At 52.7% G+C, this 20,128-nt stretch overlaps 1 protein-coding gene across 1 annotated transcript in view; it reads left to right on the top strand.

Annotated features, from left to right (window-relative positions):
- Positions 1-3,014, top strand: part of SLC6A6 (solute carrier family 6 member 6) — a 38,970-nt gene extending 35,956 nt beyond the window's left edge. The window contains exons 13-14 of the mRNA XM_068982192.1: positions 311-481; positions 2,785-3,014. Coding sequence (XP_068838293.1) covers positions 311-481; positions 2,785-2,925 — 312 coding nt within the window. The 3' untranslated portion in view covers positions 2,926-3,014. The remainder of the gene's footprint in view (positions 1-310; positions 482-2,784) is intronic.
- The last annotated feature ends 17,114 nt before the right edge of the window (positions 3,015-20,128 follow it).

The raw sequence follows: 20,128 nt of genomic DNA, 5'->3' as shown, positions 1-20,128 counted from the left end.
AGACGATGCGGGAAGGCGGTCCCGTGGGCAGGAGCAGCCTGCCCAGAGGTCCCAGGGGGTGCGGGGTGAGGGGCGCTAAGACGCTGGGAGAAACCGGGGGAGCCGGAGCATGGCCATGCAGGAGGGGCAGTGGGCAGGGGGCCGGGCATTGCTGGCCAGAGGAGCGGCTCGCGTCCGGAAGGCCCTGGGGGGCGGCAGGGGGTTCTGAGCAGGGCAGCTGCTCCATCAGCAGAAGGGAAAGAGTGTAGGCCCCTCGGGTGGGCCCCGCCCTGGCCCCGGAAGCCCCTGACCACCGCTTGTCTCCCCACAGGGATGTTTTATCTTCTCTCTTGTCAAGTATGTGCCCCTGACCTACAACAAAGTCTACAGGTACCCCACCTGGGCCATCGGGCTGGGCTGGTGCCTGGCCCTGTCCTCCATGGTGTGCGTCCCGTTGGCCATGATCATCCGCCTCAGCCAGACCGAAGGGCCGTTCCTCGTGGTAAGCACCCGGGGCCCCCAGCCTGGGGGATCTGGGCCGGGGGCAGGATGCTGAAGGCCAGCCAGCTGGCACTTTGCTATGTGACCTGGGGCGCTGCGCTGGCCCTCTCTGAGCCCCAGGCCCCTCCCTGGCCCTGTGGCACGGCTGAAGCTGTGGGCAGGAGATTGCATGGTGGGAAGATGGGGCAGCAGCGGCACCTTTGGGGGCCAGGCAGCGGGCCAGGGGCAGCGGCTTCAGATGCCAAGATGAGAGCCAGGGCTTCACCCCCAGAGCAGGGGGGCCAGGCTGTTTCTGAGACAGGAGCTGGGGGGAGGGCTGAGCCCAGCCCACGCTGGTGTCCCCCTTCCCAGACCGGCGGCCCCAATTGCTGCCGGACCCTCGGAGAGAAGCCACCTCTGCACCACGCAGAAGCTCCGGCTCCAGGCTCTCTGCCCCCACGGGTCTCCCTGCCAGTCCCCCGCCCACCCCCCGGACCCTGCCGCCATCCTCTCTGAAATTCCTCCAACCGTCCTGGAGACTGCAGGCCCTGGCTCTTTCCAAGAAATCCTCTTCTTAGACTTGCCCTTAACCTTTGGGCTTGGGCTGGCTCCAGGACGGCACTGTTTTGTTCTGGGCTGTTTTTATTGTTATTCTCTTAAAAATCTGGAGCCAGGATGTCCGGGGGCCCTGGCTCCCTCCTGGGCTGGGCAGTTTCCTTGTGGGCAGGGGACTGGTTGTGGGGGGGAGATGTCATTGGTTGGGGGTTGGTGGGGGGGGGAGGGGCCAGGCCTTCCCGAGACAGAGGAAGTAGGCAGGGGTGTGCCAGGGAGGAGGCCATGCGGCTGGGGTCTGTCTGGGCCAGGAAGGCCTCTGGGGTGTTCCTGCCGCACTGGGCCCATTGTGTTTCCTCAGAGGCCACAAGGAGGGACCCCAGGATTCAGCCAGAATGCTGAATAGCCCTCTCATTTATCAAAGCACCGACATAATGTGCCTGGGACAGATCCAGCCCCTCCCCCAGGATTTCCAGGAATTCCTCTTGCCACCCAGAGGCTGAAGGGTTAATTGGCTGCGTTGGGTGGCAGTGCCGAGTGCTCAGCGCTCATAGCCGCCCCAAGAGATCACTGCCTTCGGTCCCTTGGAAGTCTAATTTTAAAATCCTGCTCCATCTCAAGTTTAGAGGTTGGGCAGAGTGGGGTTGGTGTCGGGGAGGAATTCGAGTCCACCCCCCGGGTCACGTCCGATCCTCAGCCCCCAGACCCGACCTGACAGTTCCCCGAAGTGCCCTCCTCTGAAGGCAGCCGGCCTCCACCCACCTGTGTTGGCCTCCAGTCTGGTTCCTCCCAGGCCCAGGCAGCCCCCCCCAGCTGGGGTATGGGGGGACTCGGGGCAAGGGCTCGGGCACCATCCCAGGAGGTGGTCAGGCTCCCAGTTCTGGCGTGCCCCCCACCCCGGGTTATCAAGGAGATGTGGGCCTCGGCTTGCCAGATCTTGTGGTTTTTAAAGAACAGGTGGAAATCTGGACTTTCAAACGAAACATTGTAGCTTTTACCAAGCAGCTTTTGAGCCTTGGTATAACCCTGCAGTGAACGTGGTGCCGAGACAGAGGGTTTCCTGTTAACTGCTGCTTCCTCTTGAAGCCTCTGAATGGCCACCTGGCAGGAGGTGGGCTGGGTGGCGGGAGCCCTGGGTCAAGTCTCAGCTCTGCTTTGGTTTCCTGGGAGCCCTGAGAGGGGCTTTTTTTCCCCCTCACCCATCCCGTGACCAGGCAACCTGGGGAAGGACCAGCTGCCCTGCGCCGGGCGGTGGTCCAGCCTCTGGCCTCTCTGATGGGCAGGGCAGCGCAGACACAGGCAGCGTGGTCCCCAGGCCTCCAGCGGGGACGCGGAGAGGGAAGGACCTGTAGCTTGTGGAGATGGGGGAGTTTGGGAAGGTTGGGAGCCATGGGATGCTCAAGAGAGTCTTCCAGCCTCGGGCATACGAACTGCAAAAACTCAGCTGCTTCGCAAATCAGGGAGATAGCAGGGGCAAGAATCCCAAGGAGGCACATTTCAACTCTATGGGGGAAAGAGCGTGGAGGCATGAGTCCGCTGGCGCTCAGGTGTGTAAAGCAGGACTTGTCCAAGAAAGCTACCCGCCGGGAGCTCTGCCCTCGTTCAGGGCCTGGGGCACCTTGGTTCAAGGCCCCTGTTTGCCAGTGGATGAAAGATGGGAGGTCCAGAGAGGGCAGGGGTTTGGCGAAGGTCACACAGCACACTGGCAGGAGGTGAAGAGGGAAACCGCAGGGCCTGACCCATCGGCCCACGCCTGCCCCCTTCCTTCTCCAGAGACTCAAGTACCTGCTGACCCCGAGGGAACCCAACCGCTGGGCCGTGGAGCGCGAGGGGGCCATGCCCTACAGCTCCCGCACGGCCGTCAACAACACGCTCAGGAAACCCACCCACATCATCGTGGAGACCATGATGTGAGCTCTCTCCGGCGGACAGGCTGCTCTCCTGCTGTTTACTAACATTAGATTCTCGTAGGACCAGGTTTACAGAGCTTTATATTTGCACTAGGGTTTTTGTTTATTTTTTCAATTGTCACAGAAAATGTTACTCTGTGTGTGTGTGTGTGTGTGTGTGTGTGTGTGTGAGCGTGTGCACGTGTGCGTGTGTGGTGGTGTGTGTATGTGTATTTCCTTTTGATTTGGGGATGTTTTGTACAAAAAAAAGCAAACCCACGGGCAGCTGTCCGGGGCAAGGCAGAACTTTCATACGGAATTAGATGTATTTTATGGGGACTTGGTAAAATTTTCTTTGTATTTTTTTTTACATGTAACACTTTTACCACTTGAATAGCTCTTGCCAGCAATAGATCTCGTTTTTAAAAGCAATCCTTTGGTGCTTGTGCAGCTGGCAGAAGGTTCTGCCACCCACCCCCCACAAGAACACTGGGTGGAATTTTAAAGGTGTCATACCTGCAGACCTGGTTCAAGTGAAGCAAACAGCTATCTGGCCAGACCCCGGGGGGCTGGAGAGAGGAAGGCGCCTTGTGACGCTTATCTTAGCCAACAAGAGAGATGCCCAAACCGTAAACCAACCCCTCAAGTAAAGGGACTCAGAGTCCACAGAGGAGGCCCAAAGGTGAAAGTCTGATGCTAAGATGCAGGGAACCCCTGCCTCGGGAGGGTCCCTTTTATTTCAGGATTGAGGGTGGATAGTCAGGGTGAGAGGGAGAGGCATCTTTCCCTGGGGTGTCCCCTGGAGTGAGTGGAGGCTGGCCCTGTAGGAACTAGGGGTCTTAAGGCTCCGGACCTCACACGGATGGGTCTGTTGCCTTAGATGGGGGCTCCTATCAGCTTCCGGCCGACCCCGCAGCTGGCATCGCTCGCAGCTGCCTGTAGGGGAAGCGTGATGTATTTGGTGAGGGGCGAGGGGTGAGCCAGCGGACCAAAGGATGTGCGCCCAAGTGCCCGGGAGGGGCCCGGTGTCAGGGGAGGGGATGCTCCTCCCCTCCTCTCTCCACCCTCAGCTTGTCCTCGTCTCCCAGAGGCTCTTGTTGAAGACCCCGGCCAGGGGCCACCCTGGCGCCTAGCAGGGAGTGCCAGGAGCAAGCTGGCACTTGGGCGAGGTGCTCCCCAAACTCTCCTGCGAGCTCAGGCACGGGTGCAGCCCACGCGGGTCACGTGGGAGCTAAGGTGGCGCTGAGGGAGCGCTTTCACCTCCTCCCCTGCAGAAGCCAGGGTCAGGCGTGCAGTAGGTGGGGACTGCAGGCAGAGGCTGAGTCAGGGCAGGCACCCTCCAATGGGCGCCCCTCTCTGAACCAGGATGGAAGGCACCCCACCTTTAGAATCCCGCCCAGCCCGCATCTGGACCTAAACTGTGCCATTTAAACAGACACTTCCAAGCCCAGAGTCTAAAGTAAACCCAAACGGCATCGTGCACGAAGGGCAGTGACGCCTTGGGGGCTGTGGAGCGCGCAGTCCAGCTCAGCGTTCAGAGCAGGGGCTCTGTGAGTCCTGGGACCCCCCCTCCCCAAGCCCTGGCAGGGGTGGGGCCTCAGGTGTCGCCCTCCCAGGGGGCAGGGGGGACTCTGAGCCTCCCATCTTTGGCTTGTGGTCGCAGTCCCCTGTCTCCACGGCGTATACTCTGCTGAACAGCGCCCCATCCTCTTCCAAACCGTTGGCGAGTCTGTGTTCCCATCTCCCTGTGTGTTTATGGTTGCCACTGTGTCTGAGTCGAGGGTGGTGTTTTTGTTTTTTCCCAGTTTTATCGAGTAGCAATGTGACCTATTCTCCTTTGTCTTATGGAACTTTAGTAAACTAACCACTGTCAGTGACTGGGGACAGGTCACGTGCAGAGGGTTGGGGGGCCTCGGACCCCGGCGAAAGGGTACAGCGTTTTGGGATGGTTGGCAAATCGCAACATTCTGGAAATGGCCTGAAAAAGGCCCCTTCTTCCACGATTCCCAGACCAAATTCTAGACCAAAGACACACGCAGACCAAGTCCCCGGGCCCTGCCTGGAAGGAAGGTCAGCCACTCTCCCAAACCGGGTCCAGGGCGCCTGGCCCCAGTCGCGAGCCTCCTGCCTGACCCCTAGCTCCTGTGTGTCCGTAGAGCTCAGCTCTGTGAGTACCTTGCGTAATGAGGTGTGCCTCTGACGTCTCCGCATAAAGGAAACTTGTCGTTGGAGCTCATGAGTCTGGTTCGCCTGTCTCTGGGCAGCCCGCCCCCCACCCCTCCGCCCGCGCTTTGCCTGGGACGGAATTCTGATGTTTGCAGCCAGATCTGGAAGGGAGGCAAGAGGGAGGCTTAAAGGATGTTTCTAGGGGTGCAGAAATGAGGACAGGCCCCAGGACAGTCTCACCTGGGGAGATGCTCCGCGGAGCTGGGCCTGCCTGGGCCCTGTTCATCGCTGCAGCCCCCAGTGATGGAGAGGCTTCCTGGGTCCCCCAGTCAGCGCCCTCATTGGCAAAGGGGCACGTTCACCTTGAAGACCAAAGACCAGCCTTATGGCAAAGGGCATGCTCTGTGCCCAGAGTCCGGGGACCCTGTGAGCATCCTCAGGGGCCGGCTGGACCCCAAGCTACAGTTCAGTGGGACAGGCAGCCCCGGCCCCCCTGGCCCCCAAGCCAGCAGGCCTCTGGGAGCCAGGCGTTGGGAGCCTGGGATGCAGGAGACGGCGGGATCTAGCCTGAGGCCACGTGGGACATTCGCAGCCATCACAGAGCAGCCTCGGATGGTTTCTGGGTCCTGGGCAGCTCCCTCTGCAAAGCCTCTGGCCCCACATTCTCACCCCAGGCCCCCAAGACGGTGGAGGAGGGCAGTGTAAGGGGAAAGGGGGTCCTACTCAGCCTGGCCCCATGTCCCCAGGTGCCACACAGAGGTCAGGGGCCCAGCCAGCATCTCCCAGCCCTCCCCAGCCCCCCACCATCCCCCAGGCCTCAGAGACTGGCCAGGAAAGAACCCAAGGGAACCCCCTCGAGGCGGCCAGAGGTCCCATCCAGCCCTCAGACCCAAGGCCAGGGGGGCCAGGCCGTCCGCGTGGACGCCGAGAATATCACTGTGCAAAAAACCCAACAAGCACAAAACGACACAGCTCAGGCATCAAAACTCGGAGAGGGGCATGGACATCAGGCGCCAGGGAGCAGCCTCTGTCCCCGAGGGGCGCCCTCTCCAGGGGTGTCGCTGCAGACACGTTCTGCTGTGTTCCCTGGGCAGGGGGCTGCTGAAGCATCTTATGTATGTGACCTCAATTTGAGATGTCTCCTTCATTGTGTTTTTGTTTTTTTTTACCCAATTAATTTTCAAATCCCTAGCAACTGTGACTGTATTTAGCACAAGAGAAAGCTGAGAACGTGGGTCCTTGCCTCCTTCCAGAAATGTCTGGTTCATCAGGACTTTTTTTGAAACTTCAAACTATTTTTAAGATATTTTAAACTTTTGTAAAAGAAAAAATATATATCAAGCAACAAGAGACTCTTCTGAGGAGCATTTGTATTTGAATAAGATCCTTGGTGTGTAATTCAGTCTCGCTGTATACAAGCTTTTGTGTATAAATGTTTTCTGATACGAATCCCTGTATTTTGCAGGGTGTTTCTTTTCCTCTTTGGCTTTTTAGATAACTATGTATATTAATATTTTAAATTCATCTTTGCTTTTTTTTTTTAGAGGAGTTTGTAATCACCTTATAACATGAAAATAAAATTTCCTTTTAAAATCCGAAGCGTGTGGGTTCCATTCTGATGCAGCCGTTTCTCTTTACGTTTAGCAAGCTCTTTACCATTTGCAGGGGGCTTTCAGCCCTGCCCCGGGGACATTCCTCAGAGCGGGGTGTTTTTCTCTCAGGTTGGAGACACTGAGGTGACTGTTCTGGAGTCCCAGCTCTGGTTGGAAAAGAATTTCCAGGCACGGAGTATTTCAGAAAGGAGTGGGTTTATTGAGAACAGATAGCAGAGACAATGAAGACAAGAGACCAAGAAGAGCCGAGGCAAGGTTAGCACCCAGTTCTTACAGTCTCAAGACAGAAAATTCCTGCTGGAAGGCTGGCATTAGGTGGTTAGTTGGGGCGTCCCTGTGGCTCAGACGGTACAGACTGCCTGCGATGCAGAAGACGTGGGTTCGATCCCTGGGTTGGGAAGATCCCCTGGAGGAGGGCAGGGCTACCCACTCCAGGATTCCTGCCTGGGGCATCCCATGGATGCAGGACCCTGGCGGGCTACGGTCCATGGGGTCACAGAAGAGTCGGACACGACTGAGCGACAAATGCTTCAGAGCAACGTAGGCTGAGTGCCAGGGTGAGCATTTCTGCCTAGTTTGCAGTCAGGAGGCCTGCTGGTGGTTCCCAGGGGGCTTTTGGCAATTGTGACGAAAGGGCTCCGCCTGCCTCGGAGGGGATCTTGGTTCTGGGCTCTGCTTCTGTGGCCGTGGGGCGAGACTCTGCGTAGAGTGAAGAGGGGACAGTTTGCCTCAGGGCGCAGGAGTCCCTCAAAGTGTGGGCAGTGGAACTCGAGCCCCCGAACCCCTGGTCGGCTTCACCGGCTTCTAATAATAGGACTCGGCCAATCACCTGGGCCCAGGGGGGTCATCTGATCGAAAGCACCGCGGGCCCACCGGAGGTGCTGCCCACCACGCGCCGGCACCAGGCACCCCCGGCAATAACACCCTGGTCGGGCTCTGATCGCCCCAGCCCGGGAGTGCTGAACGTGGGGCGGCTGTGAGAGACCAGCCCCGCCGGGACGGGGCCACGGACACTGGGCCCTCAGAAGGGACAGCCGTCAGGACCCCGAGGCCAGGGTTGGCGTCGCCACGGTTGGCCTTGGGAACTGTGAGCCCAGCCCACTGGTACAGATGGGAGGACCGAGGCGGGGAGACCAGCTGGCTGCCCTGGGGTCACGGGGCAGGGGGACAACTGGGGCGGCATTCACGCCCACTGGCCCACCCAGCTTTCTGAGTGTGCGAGGTCATGGGGCTTGAGGGCTCTTTCCCCCACTCCCGAGACCAAAACAAAAAGCGAAACCCAAAAAACAACACTTCTGCCTAACTCCTGACACAGACACAACGCTGGAGTAAAACCTCGCTCCCCGCCCCTTCCGGGCACCGAAACACATGGCCGTGTTCGTGTCCTGGTCCATCCCTGACTACCTGTGTAAACTCCGTAACCTCTCTGCTTCCAGCACTCCTTTCTGTTCCTGGCATGACGATGCAGCCACCTCCAAGGCTGTTGGGAGAATCTGGAAGGGAATTTTTTTTTTCTTTAGGTGGCTCAGTGGTATGGTAAAGAGTCCATCTGCAATGCAGGAGACAGAGGTTCCATCCCTGGGTAGGGAAGATCCCCTGGAGGAGGAAATGGCAACCCACTCCAGGATTCTTGCCTGGGAAATCCCACGGACAGAGGTGTCGCTAGAGAGTGGGACGCTTCGCGACGAAACAGCAACAACTCGTTAATTTGCAGCACTGTGTTAGTTTCAGGTGTAAAGTGACGTGATTCAGTTATCTGCACACGTGCTTGCTGTTTCTGATTCTTTCCCACTGTAGCTTATTACAAGATACTGAGTACGGTTTCCTGTGCTATGCAATGAGTTAGTCATTCAGGCGCGTCCCACTCTCTACGACCCCACAGACTGTAGCCCGCCAGGTTCCTCTGTCCAGGGAATTCTCCAGGCAAGAATGCTGGAGTGGGAAGCCGTTCCCTTCTCCAATCCTACACGGTAAGTCCTTGTTGTTTATTTTAGGTATCGGTGTGTGTGTTAATCTCGGACTCCTAACGCGTCGCCTCATCCCCTTTGGTAACCATAACTGCGTTTTCTATGTCTGTGAGTCTATTTTTGTTCTGTAAATAAGTTCATTGGTATTCTCTTTATTCCACAAATAAGTGATATCATACGCTATTTGTCTTTCTCTAATCTCTAGGTCCGTTCACATTGTTGCCAATGATATTATTTCATTCTTTTTATGGAAGGTTCCCTTTTCTCCGCACACTCTCCAGCATTTATTATTTGTAGACTTTAAAAAAACAAAACAAAACTTTTGGGGGAGTCTTAGTTGCATCCTGTGGGATCTTTCTTTGCAGCACGTGGGCTCCAGAGCCTGCAGGCTGGGTGCTTGGCGGTACACAGGCATGGCAGTTGAGGCCCGTGGGGTCCACATGGCCCAGCAGTTGCCTGGTTGCACAGGCTCTGGAGTTGCATGGGCTCGGATGCCCCGTGGCCTGCGGGATCCTAGTTCCCCGATCGGGGGTGGAACCCGCATCCGCTGCATTGCAAGGCAGAGTCTCAGTTGCTGAACCACCAGGGAAGTCCCTAGACTTTTGAACGATGGTCATCTTTATGCGTATAAGGTGATACCTCATTGGAGTTTTGATTTGCGTTTCTGTCTGACAGTTAAGGATGTTGAACATCTTTTCATATGCCTGTTGACCACCTGTTTGCCTTCTTTGGAGAAATAACTATGTTTTCTGCTAAGACTGATTGGATGTTTTGGGGTTTTTTTTCCCCATATTAAACTGTATGAGCTGTTTGTATATTTTGGAAATTAATTAATTAATTCTTTGTCAGTCACATTGTTTGCAAATATTTTCTTCCAGCCCATAGGTTGTCTCTGTTTGTTTACAATTTCCTTTGCTGTACAAAAGCTCTTAAGTTGGATTCACTCACTCACCAAGTCGCTTCAGTCGTGTCCGACTCTGTGCGACCCCAGAGACGGCAGCCCACCAGGCTCCCCCGTTATGTCTCATTATTTATGTTCGTTTTTATCTCCATTACTCTAGGAGATGGATCCAAAAATGCCCTGCTGCGGTTTACGTCAGAGTGTTAGGCTGATGTTTTCCTCTAGGAGTATTATAGTATATGGTCTTATTTCGAGGTCTTTACTCCATCTTGAGTTTATTTCTATACATGGTGTTAGAGAATGCCCTAGCTCTACGAGTTCTTGCCTCCTCTGTTGTGTGTTAGCTGACTGCAAGTGTGCGGGTTTATTTCTGAGCTTTCCATCCTGTCGCACTGAAGGTCACGTCTGTTTTCTGTGCCACTGCTCCTGTGTTTTGAGACTAGCTTTGTAGAACAGCCTGAGGTCAGGGAGCTTGATTCCTCCCTTCCGCCCCGTCCTTTCTCAAGATCGCTCTGGCTAACTTTTGTGGGTCTTTTGTGTTTCTATATAAACTGGAAGGAAGAAAAAAAATAATGGTTGTTCTTGTTCTGTGAAAAACACCATTGGGAATTTGAGAGGGATTGCCCTAACTCTTTTGAACTGTGGTGTTGGAGAAAACTCTTGAGAGTCCCTTGGACTGCAAGGAGATCCAACCAGTCCATCCTAAAGGAGATCAGTTCTGGGTGTTCATTGGAAGAACTGATGTTGAAGCTGAAACTCCAATATTTTGGCCACCTGATGCGAAGAGATGACTCATTTGAAAAGACCCTGATGCTGGGAAAGATTGAGGGCAGGAGGAGAAGGGGACGACAGAGGATGAGATGGTTAGATGGCATCACCGACTCAATGGACATGGGTTTGGGTGGACTCCAGGATTTGGTGATGGACAGGGAGGCCTGGCGTGCTGCGGTTCATGGGGTCACAAAGAGTCAGACACGACTGAGCGACTGAACTGAACCGCCCTGCCTCTGCAGATTGCCCTGGGCGGCGTGGTCATCTTAACCAAACTGAGTCTTCCAGTCCGAGAACAAGGTAGACCTCCCCATCTGTTAGAAGCAGCCTTGCAGAGCACTCAGACATGCTGGGCTCGCAGCCAGGCTGTAGGACCAGGGTCCCCTCTCCGTCTTGCTGGTCCAATCCACACCTCCTTCCCATCTCAGATGTTTCCCTAGCCTGTCCCCGCCCCCAGCACTAGAGAGAACCGCAGTGCTTGGAGCACGTCTGACCCCAGCTACACCGGTCCAGCCGCGCAAACGCACCTGGTGTGACCCAGGGCCTGCCTGCACCCCTCCTAGACACGGGGCTCACGCCATCCTGCGGAGCTGATGGCGGGGCAGCACTTGCTCTGCCCACGCAGAGCCATGGTTCCCCCAGCCAGGTCCATGCTGCCCCTGGGCTTCTCCTGCCCTGGAGGCCCGGGAGAGACTAAGGGGCATCCCTGGGCCCCCGCCCCCAGGCGAAAGGGGCTCCATACAGCAGACCCACTGCTCACCCGCGTCAGCGGCTTCCCCTGCACACAGGATAAAATCCGTAGTCCCCAGCCAAGCCTCACTACTGGGCCCTGCAACCTCCAGCCCTGCACCCCACCCTGGCCTGCTTTCTCTTCCTGGGCCCACCAGGCTCTGTCCACCTGGGGGTCCTTGCACTTGCTGTGTCCTCTGCCTGGACACTGTTCCTCCAGATCTGAGCATAAATGTCACCTTCCTGCTCCCTGAGCTAAAACCCCCCGGTCACTTTACCCTTTGACCCTCTGTTGTTCCAGCCTCCAGGGCCTCCTGTCCCTCCTGGAATCATTGGTGGCCCATTCACTCATTCACTGTCTTCCACGAGAATATAAGCCTCCCGCATGAACACAGACCTTCGTCTGTCTCGTTTATGCTGTTGGCCCAGGTGGGAGAATGGAGTGGTGTGTGTGCGCTTAGCTGCCATCTGTGTCTGAGTCTTTGCGACCCCATGGACTGTAGCCCACCAGGCTCCTCTGTCCATAGGATTCTCCAGGCAAGAATACTGGAGTAGGTTGCCATGCCCGCCTCCAGGGCATCTTCCGGACCCAGGGATCGAACCCAGGTCTCCTGTGTCTCCTGCAATGCAGGCGGACTCCTCACCTGCTGAGCCACCGAGGAAGCCCGAGCACGTTACTACTTCCTGAGTTCACGAATTACTCAAGAGCAGGTGAGCTGTGACAAGATCCAAAATAAAGATGACTCTTGCCAGGCTGGGATGTTCCTCCTTCGTTTTTTTCTTAAAGACTGTTTTTTGGATGTGGACCATTTTTAAAGTCTTTACTGAGTTTGTTACAATATTGTTGCCGTTTTATGTTTTGGTCGTTTGACTGTGAGCCCTGTGGGATCTTACCTCCACGGCCACGGACAGAACTGGCAGACCCTACACTGGAAGACGAAGCCGTAACCGCCGGACCACCAGGTGGGTCCCTCTTATTTAAGTTGATGTATATTTAACTTCTGTGCAGAGCACATCATGAGAAACGCGGGGCTGGAAGAAGCACACGCTGGACTCAAGACTGCCGGGAGAAGTATCAATAACCTCAGATATGCAGATGACGCCACCCTTATGGCAGAAAGTGAAGAGGAGCTAAAAAGCCTCTTGATGAAAAAGGAGAGTGAAAAGTTGGCCTAAAGCTCAACATTCAGAAAACGAAGATCATGGCATCCAGCCCCATCACTTCATGAGAAATAGATGCGGAAACAGTGAAAACAGTGTCAGACTTTATTTTTTTGGGCTCCAAAATCACTGCAGATGGTGACTGCAGCCATGAAATTAAAACACGCTTTTTCCTTGGAAGGAAAGTTATGACCAACCTAGATAGCATATTCAAAAGCAGAGACATCACTTTGCCGACTAAGGTCCATCTAGTCAAGGCTATGATTTTTCCTGTGGTCATGTATGGATGTGAGAGTTGGACTGTGAAGAAGGCTGAGTGCCAAAGAATTGATGCTTTTGAACTATGGTGTTGGAGAAGACTCTTGAGAGTCCCTTGGACTGCAAGGAGATCCAACCAGTCCATTCTGAAGGAGATCAACCCTGGGTGTTCCTTGGGAGGAATGATGCTAAAGCTGAAACTCCAGTACTTTGGCCACCTCATGTGAAGAGTTGACTCATTGGAAAAGACTCTGATGCTGGGAGGGATTGGGGGCAGGAGGAGAAGGGGACGACCGAGGATGAGATGGCTGGATGGCATCACTGACTCGATGGACGTGGGTCTCAGTAAACTCCGGGAGATGGTGATGGACAGGGAGGCCTGGCGTGCTGCAATTCATGGGGTCGCAAAGAGTCGGACACGACTGAGCGACTGAACTGAACAGAATACTTCACTTACAACATTATGTGAGTTTCTGAGGTACACCAGACTAATTCAGATATATACACAGTAGATACGGATATTCTTCTTTAGATTCGTGTCATTATAGGTTATTACATGACACTGAATGTAATTCCTAGAGTGATTTCCTAGAACACTTGATTATCTGTTATATGTTCAGTGCTGGTGTTCGGTCGCTCAGTCAGGCCCGACTGTCTGTGACCCCACGGACTGCAGCACACCAGGCTTCCCTGTCCTTCACTATCTCCCAGAGTTCGCTCAAACTCAAGTCCATCGAGTCGGTGATGCCATCCGACCATCGCATCCTCTGTCGTCCCCTTCTCCTCCTGCCTTCAATCTTTCCCAGAATCAGGGTCTTTTCCAGTGAGTTGGTTCTTCGCATCAGGTGGCCAAAGGGTTGGAGCTTCAGCTTCAGCATCAGTCCTTCCAGTGAATATTCAGGGTTGATCTCCTTGCAGTCCAAGGGACTCTCAAGAGTCTTCTCCAACACCACAGTTCAAAAGCATCAATTCTTCGGCACTCAGCCTTCTTCACAGTCCAACTCTCACATCCATACATGACCACAGGAAAAACCATAGCCTTGACTAGACGGACCTTAGTCGGCAAAGCAATGTCTCTGCTTTTGAATATGCTATCTAGGTTGGTCATAACTTTCCTTTCAAGGAAAAAGTGTGTTTTAATTTCATGGCTGCAGTCACCATCTGCAGTGATTTTGGAGCCCCCAAAAATAAAGTCTGACACTGTTTCCACTGTTTCCCCATCTACTTGCCATGAAGTGATGGGACCAGATGCCATGATCTTCGTTTTCTGAATGTTGAGCTTCGAGCCAACTTTTTCAGTTCTTCGGCGCTCAGCCTTCTTTCTGGTCCAACTCTCACATCCATCCATGACTACTGGAAAAACCATAGCTTTCACTAGATGGACCTTTGTTGGTGAATTAATGCCTCTGCTTTTTAATATGCTGTCTAGGTTGGTCATAACTTTTCTTCCAAGAAGCAAGCCTCTTTTAATTTTATGGCTGCAGTTACCATCTGCAGTGATTTTGGAGCCCCTGCAAATAGTCTGTCACTGTTTCCGTTGTTTCCCCATCTATTTGCCATGAAGTGATGGGACTGGCTGCCATGATCTTAGTTTTTTGAATGCTGAGTTTTAAGCCAGCTTTTCCACTCTCCTTTTTCACCTTCACCAAGAGATTCCTTAGTTCTTCTTCGCTTTCTGCCATTAGGATGATATCATCTGCATATCCAAGGTAACTGCTATTTCTCCTCGCAATCTTGATTCCAACTTGTGCTTCATCCTGCCCAGCGTTTCTCATGATATACTCTGCATATCATGTATGCAGATCAGGAGCCAAGTTCTAACTGGACATGGAACAACAAACTGGTTCCTAATCGGAAAAGGAGTAAGTCAAGGCTGTATATTGTCACCCTGCTTATTTAACTTAGATGCATAGTACATCATGAGAAATGCTGGACTGGATGAAGCACAAGCTGGAATCAAGACTGCTGGGAGAAATATCAGTAACCTCAGATATGGAGATGACACCACCCTTATGGCAGAAAGCAAAGAATGAATGAGCCTCTTGATGAAAGTGAAAGAGGAGAGTGGAAAAAGTTGGCTTAAAGCTCAACATTCAGAAAACTAAGATCATGGCATCCAGTCCCATCACTTCATGGCAAATAGATGGGGAAATGATGGAAACAGTGAGAGACTTTATTTTTTGGGGCTCCAAAATCACTGCAGATGGTGACTGCAGCCATGAAATTAAAAGACGTTTGCTCCTTGGAAGAAAAGTTATGACCAACCTAGACAGCATATTAAAAAGCAGAGACATTACTTTGCCAACAAAGGTCCATCTAGTCAAAGCTATGGTTTTTCCAGTAGTCATGTGTGGATGTGAGAGCTGGACCATAAAGAAGGCTGAGGGCCAAAGAATTGATGCTTTTGAACTGTGGTGTTGGAGAAGACTCTTGAGAGTCCCTTGGACTGTAATGAGATCCAACCAGTCCATCCTAAAGGAAATTAGTCCTGAATATTCATTGGAAGGACTGATGCTGAAGCTGAAACTCCAATACTTCGGCCACCTGATGGGCAGGACTGATTCATTTGAAAAGACCCTGATGCTGGGAAAGATTGAGGGCAGGAGGAGAAGGGGACGACAGAGGATGAGATGGTTGGATGGTATCACCGACTCAGTGGACATGAGTTTGAGTAAACTCTGGGAATTGGTGCTGGACAGGGAGGCCTGGCATGCTGCAGTCCATGGGGTCACAAAGAGTCAGATATAACTGAGCAACTGAACTTGAACAGAAACCTGCATATAAGTTAAATAAGCAGGGTGACAATATACAGCCTTGGTGTACTCCTTTCCCAGTTTTGAACCAGTCCGTGTTCCACATCCAGTTCAAACTGTTGCTTCTTGACCTGCATATGTTTCTCAGGAAGCAGGTAAGGTGGTCTGGTATTCCCATCTCTTGAAGAAATTTCCACAGTCTGTTGTGATCCACAGCCAAAGTCTTTAGTGTAGTCCATGAAGCAGATGTATTTCTGGCTCATCTGTTAATCCCAAGCTCCTACTTTATCCCTTCACCCCGTATTTCTCCTCTGGTGATCATAAGTTTGTCGCCTATTTCTGTTTTGTAAACAAGTTCATTTGTATCCATTTTTCTAGATTTTACATGTAATTGATATCACGTAATATTGGTCTTTGTCTGACTTACTTCACTCAGCATAGTAATCCACAGGTCCATCCATGTTGCCACAAGCGGCATTATTTCACTCTTTTCTGGCTAGTAATATTCCAGTGTGTGTGTGTGCGCACGTGTGTGTGCATGTGTGTGTACATGTGTGTGTGTGCGTGTGCGTGTATGTGTGTGTGCACGCGCGTGTGCACACGTGGCATTTTCCTTGCCATTCAGCTGTCAGTGCACACTTAGGAGGCATTTGGGTCTTGGCTCTTGTAGGTAGTGTTGCAATGAATGTGGGGCTGCAAGTGTCTTTTCGAGTTACGGTTTTCTCTGGTTATATGCCCAAGCGTGGGATTGCCAGATCATAGGGTAGGTGTCTTTTTAGCTTTTCCATAAAAACTCGAATACTTTGCTCCATAGTGGGGGCTACCCGTGCACATTCCCACCAAGAGTATAGGAGGGCTCCCTTTTATCCAGGTCCTCACTCACAGCTATTGTTTGCAGACACTTATAAAAAAAATTATTTTTTGCGATATAGCTGCTTTACAATGCTGTGTCAGTTTCTGCTGCATAGCAGAGTGAATATACGCCTTATTTTTGGATTTCCTTCCCAGCTATGCCACCAGAAAAGATTGAGCAGATTTCACGGTGCTAGACAGCAGGTTCTCACTAGTTACCTGTGTTATAAGATCCTCTGGAGAAGGAAATAGCAACCCAACCAGTATTCTTGCCTGGAAAATCCCATGGCTGGAGGCGCCTGGCAGGCTACAGTCCATGGCCTTGCAAAGAGTTGGAAACGGCTGAGCGACTTCACTTTCGCTTCACTTTCATACATAGCAGCATATATCTTTAGTATACAGTCCACGGGACTCTCCAGGCCAGAGTACTGGAGTGGGTAGCCTTTCCCGTCTCCAGGGGATCTTCCCAACCCAGGGATCGAACCCAGGTCTCCCGCCTTGCAGGCGGATTCTTTACCAGCTGAGCCACCAGGCAAGCCCAAAAGTGAAAATGAAAGTCACTCAGTCGGGTCCGACTCTTTGAGACCCCATGGACTATACAGTCCGTAGAATTCTTCAGGCCAGAATACTGGAGTGGGTAGCCGTTCCCTTCTCCAGGGGATCTTCCCAACCCAGGGACTGAACCCTGGTCTGCCACACTGCAGGCGGATTTTTCTGTAGCTCAAACGGTGAAGAATCTGCCTGCAACACAGGAGACCCGGGTGTGATTCCTGGGACAGGAAGATCCTTTGGAGAAGGGAATGGCTACCCACTCCAGTATCCTTGCCTGGAGGATCCCACGGACAGAAGAGCCTGGCGGGCTACAGTCCACGGGGTTGCAGAGAGTCGGACACACGACTGAGCGACTTCACCTCTGCAAGTGTGCGTCTTTAGGTCCCAATGTGCCAATTCCCTCTGCCCCAGCCTTGCACGTGTTCTCTACGTCTGTGGTGTCTCTATTTCTCCATAACATAAAAGCTCACTTTACCATTTTTGGGGTTCCACATAGGAACAACATCATACAATGTGGGTTTTACTCTTTCTGAAGGACTATGCTCTGTTTGACGGTCTCTACGCCCATTCACAGCTCTGCAAATGGCACGACTCGGTCCATCTTATGAACACCGCCCCCCTGCACATACGACACACAGCGCGTTTGTCCAACACCCTGTTGCTGAATGTCTAGGCTGCTTCCACGTCTTGTTTTTTTAAGTAGAGTTGTGTGAACGTTGAGGTGCCTCTATCTTTCGGAATTACGGTTTTTTACAGGTGTATGCAGTAGACATTGTTAAGAAACCCATTCTGACTGCTGCGAACTGATACCTTATTTTAGATTTGATTTCAATTACTCTAATCATTTTCAGCGTTGAGCATATCGTCATAGACCTTCTACTTATATAGAAAGAGTGAGCAAACTACCTCCTGAAATTGATGCCAGGGACCGTGCAGGCTGTGACTTTTCCAAGCTCCTCGAGACCAGAGGTTTGGACCACCATCCTTTAGGAGCACTGGGGACTCTGGTCCCAGCCGGAGCCAACCAGGCCGTACAGGTTTAAGAAGGGGCTCCACTGAGGGCACCCTGCCCGGCTGTCTGGACCCCACCCCAATCCGGCTGTGGCACCAAACCCTGGCCAGGGCCAAGAACAGGACAGGATCCCAAGGCAAAGGGCCGAGGCTATGAAGTAGCCACTGCTTGTCTTCACTTCCCTTTCATTCCCTGATGCCAGAGCTCTGCTGGAGGATAGCCGACTTGCCGAGTTGCTTCTTGTCAGCGCCTGATTGAGGTATTTCGTATCCATGAGTATATCTATTCCATTCTTTTTGGATTCTTTTACCACAGAGATCATTGCAGAAAGTGGGGCAGAGTGCTGGACACGGGTGTTTGTAGAGCACTACAGAAACGGGAGGAAAGGAAGGAAGGAATGAGCTAATCCTGCGGACTATCCCTCAGAGTTTCAGATTTCTGTTTGTTAGAGACACGGATGTCCGTGAATACGTGGAAGGAAGGAGATAACCCTTTTGATTATCTATTACAAACGCAGACTGCTGTGTCTGTGTGAGTCCCGACACCTGGATTAATATCGGACCCTTCAATTTTGGGGGGAGCCCTTTGGATTCTCAGGGACTCTTTTTGGTTGTAAATTACTTGTTTTGCGTCAGTTTCTTCATTTCTCCCCAAAGGGGCAGGATACGGTCTTGTCACCCTCTGCCTCGCTGACTCCACTTGGAGAGTGAGCCTTCAGACGCCATCCAGTGGCAGCATCTCACAGTGGCAGTGGCGTTTCTCAGGGCTGAGTGCTCGGTCGCCACGCACGTGTGCCACAGCGCCCCAAGGCTTTATCTGTCGGGGCGTACTCCGCGTTTCCCTGTCGTGGATGTTGTAAGCAGTGCTGCAGTGCGTGTTGGGGCGCGCGTGTATATTTTTGAATGGTGGGTTTTCGGGGGTACAGGCCCCGCTCTGGGTGTGTCACACCCCAGGCTTAGCTTCTCTTGATATTTTTTCAGGCGCTGGGGACTGTCCATTAGATCGGAGTTGCTCGTGTACATCCCCACCAAGAGTGGGGGGCTTCCCTTTCCTCCAGACTCTCTCCCCCACTTATCATCTGTAGGCTTGTGAGGATGGCCGTTCTGACTGGTGGGATTGGATTTCTCATCATTTTGATTGGCTTGCCTGCACGAATTAAGGATACTGAGCATCTGGCCCTGTGGTGGAGTTTTCGGGGTTTTTTTCTTTTTCCTTCAAGTGTGTGAAGAAGATTTACCTGTGCCAGTTGGCGTCTTGAGTCACTTGTGTTTGGGAATTATTTCTGCAGTAATCACCCCAGGGCATGTTCCGAGGGCAGCTGTGATTAAGGGCACCCCATCGTCTCTATGCAACTGTGTCCTTTAAGCTTTAATCTGTCAGAGATTTTGCTGGCTCTGTGTTTTCATACTGTACGTAGTGTGACAGTGAAGGATCGGGGGCAAGTGTCTTTGAATGACAGTTTCTAAAGATACAGGCCCATGTATGGGAAGGTCAGATCCTAAGGTTAGCCTCTCTTGATAGTATTTGTGTGTGTGGCATTTCGACACTGTCCATCACACTGGACCTGGCCGATGTACACTGTTACCCACAGCGTAGGGAAATTCCCTTTCCTCTGCTATCTCCCACATTTAATGTTTGTAGGTTTTGAGGATGTCTGTTATGACAGGTGAGATGTGATTTCTCTTTGCTCTTTTGATTGACATTCCTACAGTAATTAGGGATGCTGAGATCTTGTTCTGTGGTGGACGTTGGGGTATTTTATTCCTTAAAGGGTATGAGGATAACTGACCACTGGCATTGGGCTTTTTGAAAGTCAGGAGCTTTGTGAATTTCCTTTTTTTTTTTTTTTTTTGCATTACTTAGGCAGGATGTTGGAGAAGGCAATGGCACCCCACTCCAGTACTTTGCCTGGAAAATCCCATGGACGGAGGAGCCTGGTAGGCTGCAGTCCATGGGGTCGCACAGAGTCGGACACAACTGAGCGACTCAGCAGCAGCAGCAGCAGCAGGCCTTGCGGGTGAGAGGACCAGGAAGCACCAGGGCGCAAGGTGTAGTTACAGACAGTGTCCACACGATGGCAGCACCATCCATGCCCAACTCTGATTCCTGGGCCAACTAGTGAAAGTGAAAGTGAAGTCGCTCAGTCGTGACTCTTTGCGACCCTTGGACTGTAGCCCACCAAGCTCCTCCATCCATGGGGTTCTCCAGGCAAGAATACTGGAGTGGGTTGCCATTTCCTTCTCCAGGGGATCTTCCCGACCCAGGGATCGAACCCAGGTCTCCCACATTGCAGGCAGACACTTTAACCTCTGCACCACCAGGGAAGCCCTTAGAGCCGAACGGCCAGCTAGAGCCGTAGGCAAGGTGGGACTCCCAGGACTGAATGAGAGTGGGATGTGCCTGAGGACACACTTTAGAGCTTCAGTCTCACTAATTCTTCCCCCTCAAGCTGCTCACCTCCCATCTCAGAACGAACGCCAGCCTTGGACACAG

This window comes from Capricornis sumatraensis, chromosome 10 (assembly GCF_032405125.1).
Source record: "Capricornis sumatraensis isolate serow.1 chromosome 10, serow.2, whole genome shotgun sequence".
Classification (NCBI taxonomy): domain Eukaryota; kingdom Metazoa; phylum Chordata; class Mammalia; order Artiodactyla; family Bovidae; genus Capricornis; species Capricornis sumatraensis.
Note: the sequence above shows the minus strand (reverse complement) of the source record. Positions and strands in the feature narration are given on the sequence as shown.